The sequence below is a fragment of the Mastigoproctus giganteus genome, chromosome 8 (genome assembly GCF_048544385.1).
Source record: "Mastigoproctus giganteus isolate SK-2022 chromosome 8, ASM4854438v1, whole genome shotgun sequence".
Classification (NCBI taxonomy): domain Eukaryota; kingdom Metazoa; phylum Arthropoda; class Arachnida; order Uropygi; family Thelyphonidae; genus Mastigoproctus; species Mastigoproctus giganteus.
Genome location: NC_143582.1, coordinates 229,042,474 through 229,054,132, shown reverse-complemented (window position 1 = coordinate 229,054,132; position 11,659 = coordinate 229,042,474). Strand labels below are relative to the sequence as shown.

At 39.0% G+C, this 11,659-nt stretch overlaps 1 protein-coding gene across 2 annotated transcripts in view; it reads right to left on the bottom strand.

The window, feature by feature from the left end:
• Positions 1 to 897: 897 nt before the first annotated feature.
• Positions 898 to 11,659, bottom strand: part of LOC150082399 (serine/threonine-protein kinase meng-po-like) — a 90,334-nt gene continuing 79,572 nt past the window's right edge. For both annotated transcript variants that reach the window (XM_090379258.1, XM_090379259.1), the window contains exon 2: positions 898 to 4,074. In XM_090379258.1, coding sequence (XP_090235384.1) covers positions 2,971 to 4,032 — 1,062 coding nt within the window. In that variant the 5' untranslated portion in view covers positions 4,033 to 4,074 and the 3' untranslated portion in view covers positions 898 to 2,970. The remainder of the gene's footprint in view (positions 4,075 to 11,659) is intronic.

Here is an 11,659-nt window from a genome sequence, read left to right as displayed (position 1 = left end):
ATAAAACCATCTACAATACTGTAAGGCAATAACGCTACTGATTTCTTCAATTCTAATTTTACTAGTTAGTTACGCATTTAGGCTAAGTATTAGACAACTATTTAGACAGAGGACTTCTTTCATGCTGAATACAGAAAAGATAAAAGATTGCACTGATACAATGGACGCGATTTTAAGCACTGAATCTCTAGATCCACTGTCCTCCAATTACTTCCACCGATCGATCCCAATCACCAGAATGAAGATTCATGTGGTTGTTGTTTTGTTTCGTGTGCTCAGTTTTTTTAATACTCAAATAAGGTTTTAGACAAAATAATTGCTGGAGCTCAAGTGAACGGGATTTGTGAAGCTAACGAGAATATGTATTTGCGTTAAGCTAGTGTACATGAGACCTTCACCTTGATAAATGACCAATCGTTTACTTTCCTACAGTTGATATGGATTAGTTATTTGCAGATTCCTGTTCTTGGCAAATAGTCCTCACTAAATTCAGTGTTCGACATTCATGTAAACCGCTATTACTATTTTTATAAAAAGCAATACAAAGAAAATAGTGGAAAAATAAGCTCTTTTTTTCTTACCCATGGCAATACTTTTCTTTAAAGATTTTGCGTTCTTCCGAAGACTTGATTCTGTACACTTGGTTAAGTTATTACAGTTTTTTTTTTTTAATTGGCAAGTACATAAATAAAATTAATGGAAATTAGAATCAAGAAACAAAATCTTTGGTGATTTATACACTTTCAGACTCACGAACAGTTTATCCAAATATTGAAACAAGTACAGTTAAATATAAATGATGAAAAACTTTACAAATTTATTGCAATGACAATATTCATTAAATGAACTTGTAATATACAATGCTCACAGAAACTCTGAAAGTTTTTTTTTTTTTTGTTTGTTTGTTTGTTTTAGAATCATATTCTTAAAAGAATAGTCTTCTTTGTGGATCATTTCTATCTAATATACAGAATCTTCGAAAAGTCTGGAACCAAAATGGCGAAAATATGTTTTTCTTTACAGGTGAAAAATGGCATTAACACTGGATGAAAAGGTGGAGATAATCCTTCTTAATGGTCGTCAGGAATGGACCCAGAGGGAAGTGGCGGACGATTTTAATGCTAGACATCCTAGACAACGTTCCAGACTTTTCGGACGCCCTGTACAATATTTGATCATTAAGTTCCAGGACAGGACTGAGTCAATTTAAGGAAAACCGAATTTGAAGGATAAGTATTACTGCACGTGGTGTATTCCAGGGGGTGTGCTGCTCATTTGTTAACAAGGGAATTACTCGAGGAGAATTTCAGCTAACGGTTATTCCCGGTTAAAATAGTCGGTTAAATTTTATCAAACTGATTTTTTTAAATAAGGGACTCGGATAATACCCAAAATTTCAACCAGAGGCTCTATAACACGACTCTGGTCTCTACCAATACTATGATCACGTGATACAATAAGCGCTTTTTTAACCCCCAATGTTAAACCTCATCTATTGCAGTCCGTTGGTATCATTTAAGAAAAAAACTGCGTACACTGTGAGATTGAGTCTGGTGATGGCAGGAACTTTGGATTAGTCATGCAGCCTACTGAACACCTATAACGTTTAAGGAACTTAACCGCAGTTTGCGTTCCATATTGAATTAGCATGTGTGTTTTCACTACAATAAATTTTCAAAGTGAATCCCATCTTTTGTAGCAACCCGGTTAAGCATTTTGAAGGTCCATGAAATGCATACATTATGTCAGACAGATACATCGGATTGAGAAATATAGTTGTTCAAGCCAGAGTTATGTTTCCAACATGCCCTCCTCCATTCATGCAAAGTGCGGATGAACATTGAATGAAAAGACATATGTAAGAGCAAGCAGATAAAACTCTGAGGATCTGTAATTCCTTACCTATTCTTTCTTACATGGAGTGAACGTACGGGTTAGCATGATAATATACCTCCACAGAAAATTATGAACTGCTCTGCTTGGAATCATCCTAAATGCGATTAGGGAGAACTTAGCTATATTGGTGAAGATTTACCGTTCGGATGGAATCCCTTATTGTACGGGAACTTAATGGGGTGGAGTTAATAGCATTGGTAAATTACATGGTCTTGTTATGTGATTTACCAAATGGCTCAGTAGGGTTTGTTAACTTATAAGTGAATTTTCTAATTATTTCGATTTCAAAACAGTTGTCAATGGACAGGAACAGGAGACAGTCACAATACTCATTTATGAATGCATAAAAATTGGCATTCACTTTCTTATGGAAGACCACTCTGAAAACTTCATCTGAGGACTGTTTTAACAGACTGAATAAGGTGAGGTTAGGTGTTGGTTAGTATTTTCCCGAATGTCTTCTACTTAATAGTGATTGTTTTTAATAATATGCAAATGAAGAGTTTTATACTTTGGCAGAAACAAAGATTGCTGATCGAAGATAAAGCGGAAGCGAAATGACGTCAAAATCACTCGATGTCCTAGATTTTAATTCCTTCAGTGTCCGGTGTCTGGGCATTTGTTCAAAATGCCTCTGATAATCTATGCATCCTCAACATGATCTCCGGTTTAGTTTGGCAAAGTCAACTTTTCAGTCATCAATTGGTCAACGTATTTTCCGACTCTTACAGTTTTGAAGATTTGGGATCGCTAGCAGTGACATCTACTGGAAACGCCCTTTCACGGGGTCCCAAATGCGTTATGGGCACGTGAATGAGGTTATGTTGTATTTGTGCACTTATTAACGATACCTGACAGCACTTTTCTCTTCGTTCTGGGTTTATTTGCGGACAACTCTAGCGCATGATTTATTCCCTTGTCTTAAGTATGTTCACTGCGAAGGGGTTAAGGCAGGTCACCATGGTGACGGGATCGTTATCACAGATTATCCAAACTGAACTGCTTTGAGAAGTAAGAAAAGTTCATTGCTGAATGTCTTTAATTTAGCGCGATAATTTATTTGTGGAAGCTGGCTTAACTGGAGCTGGAGTCATCGTGCGTGGATAGGATCCAGTCGTGAATCCGTTGCTCCTTTGCGTCCCTGTTCACCCGCGTTTCGAGGCCAAAATTGGAGAGCAACTCACCCAACTGTTCTTCCTTCTTCGCCTGGTCCCCTACGGTCATCTTGCAGACTGTTGTGGCTCTCGGGCTTCGACACATCATCCATCTGTCGCCAATGTATTTGTACACCTCCTTGATGGCGTACCTTTTTGATGGCTTCGGGTCCATGAGACGCCGGAACAACCTTAATAAACGAGGAGTGAATCTGCGGAAATCTTTCGGAGTTCGAGTGGTCTTCCGTTTCTGCCACTGGACAAACTCTGTAAAATTGGCGTCTGTGATATCTGCCTTTTCCCAAGGGAATCGACTGGTGAGGGAAGCGAAGATCAGCATCCCCATTTGCCAAACATCCGAACCGATTTCGACATTATAACCCTCCAGATGAACAGCCTCCCATATCTCTGGGGGACATGTAGGAAGTGAACGGGTTCTCTTCCTGACCAGCGTGTCGGCTCGTCTGGTCAGTCCGAAGTCGGTAAGTTTGATTCTGGTGAAGTCCTCGGAGAAAATGAGCACATTTTCCGCCCTCATATCTCTGTGAACGAGCTCTTTGCTGTGCATGAACTCCAAGGCGGACGTTACTTGCTGAACCACCACTTTCAGATCCTTCTCTTCCATTCCACCTGTACGTTCGATTACCTGCCACATGTCGCCAAAGGGCGCCACCTCTTGTGCGAAAAGAAAGTGATCGGTAGTTTCAAAGGCCACGTCATAGGTGTCCAGGATGTTGTTGTGAGGGGAGAGGAAGTAACTGTAGTGGAATTCAATCAAGAAATCCTTAACAAGAGTCGTCGACTTGGGCACAGCCTTCAGTGCCACTTGGGAGCCCGTTTCGCGATGAATTGCCAACATCACCTTCCCGTAATCCCCCGAGCCGATCTCCTTGATGACGTCATACTGTTCATCCAATTCCACCACCGGAAGTTGGATTTCGCGGATCTTATGGATGCTGCAATGCCGCTTGGAGTTGCTCATGGTGGACACTCAAGAAGGAGAAGATTCACATGTGACTTCTTCCTGGAAAAATAAAGAGAAAAAAATAGGAGGCTTACTAATGAAAATCAACATTACAAATAATGCTATTGCAAACTTTCAAAAATGATCCTAATGATTTCAAATACCACGACCTCTTGCAAGTAACCAAAATAACTTCGTCAACAACCACTTAAAAAAAAAAAAAAGGAAAGAAAAACAAGAAGTGGAAAGTGTTTAGTCTAGCAATTGTTATTTTCAGCCATCTCCATGAATGGAAAAGATTTAATAGCCCTAATTTACCTTTTATTTATTGAATACCATCAAAACGAATGTCTCTCCCGGATTTCATGCTTCGTTTCGTTGACTTTGAGCCGTTCTCTTTTCTCTTCCAGGCGATCTGTGGGCATCATTTATCCCACGGAACGTCCGCGTCAGCATGCTCTAACACGTATTCATTCGTTACCTCTGGCAGCTTTTCAACTTTTTCTTAATCCTCCGAGTATCTGTGACGTGGTGATAAATACTCTGGTGGTCAAGGACAATGGTCGACTAAGTCACTCCTCTATTTTCGTATATGTCAAAGCAGCACGCGCAAGATCTATTTTTATCTACGGCTTCATCCGCAAGCGCAGCATCTTTGTTTTTTTAAGGAGTCCTCCTTCTCTAATATTGATCCGAGAAAAAGGAAAAACAAACGCTGAGATTACTAACTGCCTCCCGCGTATGACGTTACTCAAATAACATGTCTGCGTTTAAATGAATTTCGTTTCAATGAATCCCTGTATACAGAGTCGGATGGCATTCACTCAGAGGTTTGCTACTGCAATAAGAAAGGAAAAAATCGGTTGGGTAGGGGTTGTGTAGAATAGTAACGAGCTATATATTTGTAACCACGAAGTTTCGAGGAAAGGCCATTTAACCCTTTTATAGGCTGTATTCCTTTCGTGTACCGTCTTATAATTAAAGTAATCATCTTGTTCTGAAATTGAGGATGACCGTTTTGTTTATATTTATTCAGCTCATTAATCTCGATTAACTGTGTTTTCGAAAGCCTCCCGGCTGATTGGCCAACAAAAACTGGAAGCCAGCGCTGAAATTCAAAGCAATAAAGAAGTGATGTGGTTCGAAGGTCAGGAAGGTCAAGATTGAAAGAAAAAAAAAAATTCAAAGAAAGATTGAAAAGCTATTTGTAGCGTTCTAGTGTGACAATGATTTTACAAAAGTGGGACATTATCCTGATGAACAAACATGGGTCTGTATCAGAGAACCGCCATGTCGTAGGGCGCATGGAACTGTCCGAAATGTTAAGGCAGGCGTCGGCTTTTATCATTTCCTGCACAACAACCAAAAGCCCTAGGATACCATGAGAAACTGCCCGCACTTTCCTCTTCTTCTCAACTTCATTGCTCACACAGCAGGTGGAATCCTCCAGCAACAGAGATCCCAGAATGAAGGAGATGTGATCAGACCCGTCAACATCTTTACTGTGATTATGTCGTTATTCGTTACTCTCCTCAGTACACCTTCTGCAGGCACCTTCCATACCCACACCTGCCCATGTGATCGTAATAGAGTATAGCGGGATTCGTCAGACAACCCCTTTCCACTGTTTCACGGACTAATTATTTTTATGGGCTTTATTCACAAAGGCGCACTATAGCCTCAGCAGCTCGTGCGCCATTAAACCCCCATAACACAACACACTTATTCACAACGTGGCTGTGTCAGTCGGTCTCAGGAGAGGGTAACATGGTCACTTGTTCATTCGTGAAGGTTCAAAAGACGTTCAGATGTTTTTTGAGAGTAATATATTTAACGTACAGGGTGAACTGAAGTAAATTGTTATATAAATAGGGCACAGCCTCATTTTGTATGTGGCAATGAGCAAACTAGGTTTAGTGCGTCGATCTCATATTGTACTGAGTTCGAGTCCCGTTGATGATGTGAGGAATTTTTAGGGGCCTTTTTCACAATGTGGCTGAGTTAGTCGATTTCAGGGGAGGGTAGTATGGCTTTTTCTCACGAAAATTCAGGTTTTTCTTTCACCGAACAGAAAATCAACCGCAGAACACACGCAATTTACAGCTAGTGTATACATGGAGCAATATTGCCTTAGTCTCTGATGCTCCTAAAACCATATTAGAACATCAGCATTATAACTTGTCTTGGTATTGCACTATAAATAACTTAACTGCTCCAAATGATGAAGCCATCAATTTAAAACGCTTGCATCTCGCTCAATATTTATTAAACTTTGATATGCAAATAAATCTTTCGAAATCTGCGATGTTGATCTCTCGCTGAAGCCAAACCAATCATATCTTCCGGTGATGCTAATCGGTTCTATAATTCTGAGGGTTTATCACCACATAGATCTAGAAGTTATATTTGAACTAAGGCTACATTCTACAGACTTCTTGAAGCCCTTCATGTCAAAATGTGTAGATTGAGATGGATAGCAAAGCAGCATTTACTTCATGTTCGAGAATCTGCAACTTCTATCGAATACGTTTATAGGATGATTCATTCCTCAGTCCTATATGCTTCAAAGATCTGGGCTTCAGCATGCATGCAAATTCCGCAGCATATAGTCCGACGAATATTGGATGACCGGGTGGCTTGCGCACGAATATAACTTCACAAATGACATCCACACTACCAGTCTTCAGTTACACAACTATGAAATCAAAAGTTCGCTTCTTTTTTGAGCCTGACCTTTCGAATGGTGTTTAGTAAATTTCGAAGCATCATCTTGTCAACGAGAGCGAGTATCCTTGTTGTTTCGTGTTCGAACCTTTTTCGCGTTTTATTTATGAGCCGAAGTTTCTTCAATAGAAGAAACAATACTTTTAACATGATGGAAGCTCACAAATTTGTAAACAAACAACACGTGATTTGAAAAGGATCAAGGGTCTATTGCATTCACTAAACGTTCGTTGTTTAAACCTGTTGTACGAGCTCGAACCTCGAGCAAGGCCGCACGAATTCTTCTTCGGTGTCCTTCTGTATAGTATTTCAAATATAAATCATCGACCGATTGATTGCTTATCGATTAATATATTTTACAGTGCTTCGATAAATAACACCACCTTAGAGAAAAGCGGCGAAAATTCCAATTATTTGTTGGCGCCAAGTGTATACACTGATGACGCCACCGTGTTTACCATGCCCTGTCATGACACGGTTAACTTTTTCGAATCGCGTCTCTCTCTCTCTCTCTCTCTCTGTAGGAACACAAGTTGGAAGTTGCGTAGGAAGATGAACGCATGCCCTGTGATGCACATCGCAGAAATGCCAAGCTGGCGACAGCGACTGTTTCTTCAGTTTTCTTCCCTTTTCCCTTCCCCTTTGGGGTGGGAGGTGCATTGGGACAGACACGAACTCATCTTTCATCGCATGCCGCTAACTATTTTGGACGGTTCGCGTCCCACACCATTCTAATTCCGAATTTACGCAATCGAAAATCCGCAAAGCAGCGAAATTGTTTACGATATGAAATTGTTTCTTGCCATGCCCCTCACCCCCCTTGAGGTGGTGGTGGTGGTGGCGGCAGTGACAGGGATGCTATTATTAGGAGATGAAAACAGGCGGCGGTCTGACTGTGAGTGTTGAGCCGGGAAAAACCACTTTCACTTGTTATAGTGAACACTGGGGTGGGTCAGTTAATTGGGTTAACCTAAGTAAGTCAAACAGCGAAGTCAGGTGGGAAAAGCAAAGAACGCTGACACTGTTGGAGTGTCATTTTGTTTTTCGTGGGTGCAGAAAAATTATGACCCGATCTCATAGCAATCCAGATAAAGTACAGATGGCAGAGATCGCTTTATTGTATTCTGAAATATCTTTTTCCTAAAACTAAAAATCTTTTTTCTAAAAAAATTATTTTCCAAAAAATAGTCTTTTTCTTATAAAGTCTTTGTCTTAAAAATAAAAAAATTAAGAGTGAAGGGCATTACATGGTTGATTTTTAAGAAATCCTGTTAAAGTGAAATGAAGACACTAATTAACCAATGAACTACATTTTAAGTTAGGTTATGTGTGAGTTGAACGTCAAACAAACTAAGGCTATGAGGCGACAGCATAGATAAAACATCTGTGTCTTTACAGACACAATACACACCTACATATTGCCATTACAGACACAATATTCGTTGGTCAGTTTGCTGGATGAAAAACTCAAGTTTCTGGGACAAAAAGAAATCCAATCCTAACTCAGCCAGATTGTGAAAAATAAAAGAAAAAACAAAAAAATTCCTCATGTCATTGACGGGATTCGAACTTTGAATTATCGATTGGGTACCACAGTACTCGACTACAAAGCGCCCAAACCGTTATGAAAAAAAAAAAAATAATAATAATAAATAAATAAAAAATCTCGGATGGCTCAAAAACAAGGAGAGAAAACTGTTAAATTAAACTCAATGATTTTTTTTTTGATTGAGTTGCTTTACGAAACCTTTTTTTATTACCATGATATCTTAAAAAATTATGTTGAAATGCTGCATATAATGCACATGCGTGTTTGCTTGATTAAATCTTTTGTCATCAAACAACGTACATGACTTTAGTAAAGAACTGAATTTGAAATCTTCATTTGGCATCCAGATTACAGGGATCCAGCATTCTTGTAATCGAAAATTGCATTACTCGGTTTCAGAAGCTGGACTGAAGAGTCAATTACTTGGTATTAATATCAATGCCAAGTAATTGCTTGGAGAATTGTAAGAATTACAAGAATTGCATCGTCGCCTTGAGTGATGAATTACGTTTCTTTCTCGAATCCAAACTTAATTACTTATTCTTGTAAAACAAGCGGAGTGCTGATATTTCACATTCTGCTTGTTTTGAGTACACATCATGAACTTCTTTTAGGGGGAGAAATTTCAGTGGCAAGATCTGTGATTAATTAGGACTTGTATATGTTATGGGATAAAAATATTTGTTTATAGCTCTGTCTCGTGTGCCTACTATTATGAGCGTGCCCTGGGCGCACAAAGTGCAACTCTTCTTTCTTCAAGCCTCTATTTAGGAACTGCTATTTTGGGTCGGACATTTTATTTTATTATTAGTGCATTTTATCTTCTTTTTCCGAGCATTGCATCTTCTGGGAGGTTATCTTCCTTCTTCTGGCTGGTACTTCTTCATCGCCTTTCTTATCCACCTCTTTGGGCCCACTTTACCGCAATAGCCTCGTTCTTCGAGTATCTTTAAGTGCTCTTATCTCCCGGGCCGCCCATTACACCCAACTGCCTCGCAGTGCTTCGCAGCAATCGGCTGTCCACTACATTTAGCCAGTGAGAATAAATCTTGGCAATCTGCGGGGAGCTGACGTTGCACGTGCGTTCAGTGGTTAGCATCTCATTAGCTCTATTCGTCTATTCGACTCGGCGGTGGCTGTCTTTGGCTTGATGAAAGTGGAATTACTCCGTCGTGTGCCATTAGCACAGACATCTCGGTGACATAATTCATGTCTGGCTTTGCCTAACACGTCGAGTACGGTGGTGAAAAACAACGTGTTGTTTTCTACCGAGGACATTTATGATCTAATTACAGAAGAAGGTACTAATTCTGGGAATGTTTATTATCTGAAATATTCAAAGCATTTTCAGAGAAGTTTTGTAGTACCGACACTCTTTACACCCATTCGGCTGTGTTGTGTGGCCTCATGACTATACTTTATGGCCAACTCATTTTAAGCACCGATGTATAATTAAGGAAGAACACTTGTATAATTAAGGAAGATTCCTTTGGTTGAGTGTTACCAACGATATAACCAGCAATAAAACGTGATCATAAAGATTCTACGGTTGGCTGTGACAAATGCTGTCACGCCATATACAAGAAAAAGTGAAGAAACCCGAAACTACGCGATTCCTTTCAAAAGTATTGGAACACCTTCAAGAAAGCTTTTAAACGTGGTTCTCCAGATTTTGAAACTCCGTAATGAATTATTATTATTATTATTATATATGAAACTTCACTAAAAGCTGAAAACACCCGTTACAGTCATCTTAAGATATAAAATAACATTTTCTTGACCAATTAATATTAATATGAATTAATTAATTACACTTTCTGGATTGTATTAATCCTGTAAAGTCTGCATAAATAAATTTCTAATCAATGTCTACAGTCATTCCCACTTCTTACCAATTCCCGCTATCTCTCGTTATTTGCACCTTGGGACCGCCTTCGAGGATAAATTTAGATTCCATAAACATCTTAAAGTCCTTTCGGTAGCGTTAAGAAGATAAATCTTTACACCGTGTTTCAAGAAAAGAAACACCATGGGATTCAGCGCATACTGGAATCTGTGGTCTTTAACTAAGAGAAAAACTTCAAAATAGTGAATGGAAGGCTGGATTTTAATGTGGCCAAACAAACATAACATAAGCCTCCTACCATATCTAGGGAAATATTGGCACCACATTTAAAAAAAAGAAATCTAAACATTCCAGAAAAAGTTAAAATGAAAATAATAGCTTCACAAAATCTCCTATAGTTTCAATTTCAAGGAATTCTCGAAAACAAAAAGTAATTTATAGACTAGGTTGGTACTGTCCCTGGGCCAATTCAAATTTATAGTGATCAACTCTGATTACTACAAGAAGTCCATGATTTGATAGTTATAATCCTCTGACCTATTTAACTCTAAATTAATTAGAGTGGGCCAGGGTTATAAGTAGAATCCCTCAATGTTATCACAAAATGATAGTGGGCACTTTTGTTTCGGAATTTCTCCAATGATATCGAAGAGAGAATAAGGAATACAGTACAATGATATGAAGGTCGAGAGGATGGTTAACGATATGAGTTATCTTGAGCTCCTTCGGTATGTTTTGGTGAGGCTTCATGGATGGCTGTCCCCCTTTATATCCAATCCACGCAGGTGCGTGTGTGCCATAAGGGAAAATCACGTATGGACTCCTCTTTACTACCATACTGACTCCATTTGCAAGGGATAATGCATGCATTTACACTGACAATATAAGTTGCTAATGACCAGAAAACCGTCGTTGAGAAATACTGTGTAGCCCTTGTGAGTAGCATAATTACTGTTTTTGCAGTTATAATCATTGTTCTCCCACACCGGACAGAAAAGGTCTGACTTCAAATCCTGTCAATGACGCAAGGAATGTTTATGGGCTTTTTTTTCATACTAGCCAAGTTAATCCATCAGAAGCGAGATTGCATGGTTTTTTCTCCCGGAAACTCGGGTGTTTCCAGCAAACAGCAAACTGACCGAAGATTACACACCATTACAAAATACAATGTACTGATGCCTCATAGACTTAGTTGTTTGCTCTATCGTTTTCTTTTTTTAAAAGAAAACAATAGAGTTCGTTTATCCCTTGTTTAGTCTTCTTGCGAAAGGCATCTAAATTGAAAATTTAGATACCTTTCGCAAGAAGTATAGTCTTGTAAGCGAGAGCGGCGTCTCCTGTTGTTCCAAATGTATTTGAATAAAGACTCCTTAAAGTTTAACTTTAGCATATTTTTCATGTTTATTGGTAAGCGGAAGTTACTGTTCAACAGAACAACCCTTTTCCGTTTTAATATGATGACGCACACAATGTAAATAATAAATAAATAAATGTTAGCATTAGCATTAGCATTATTAGGGGCATAC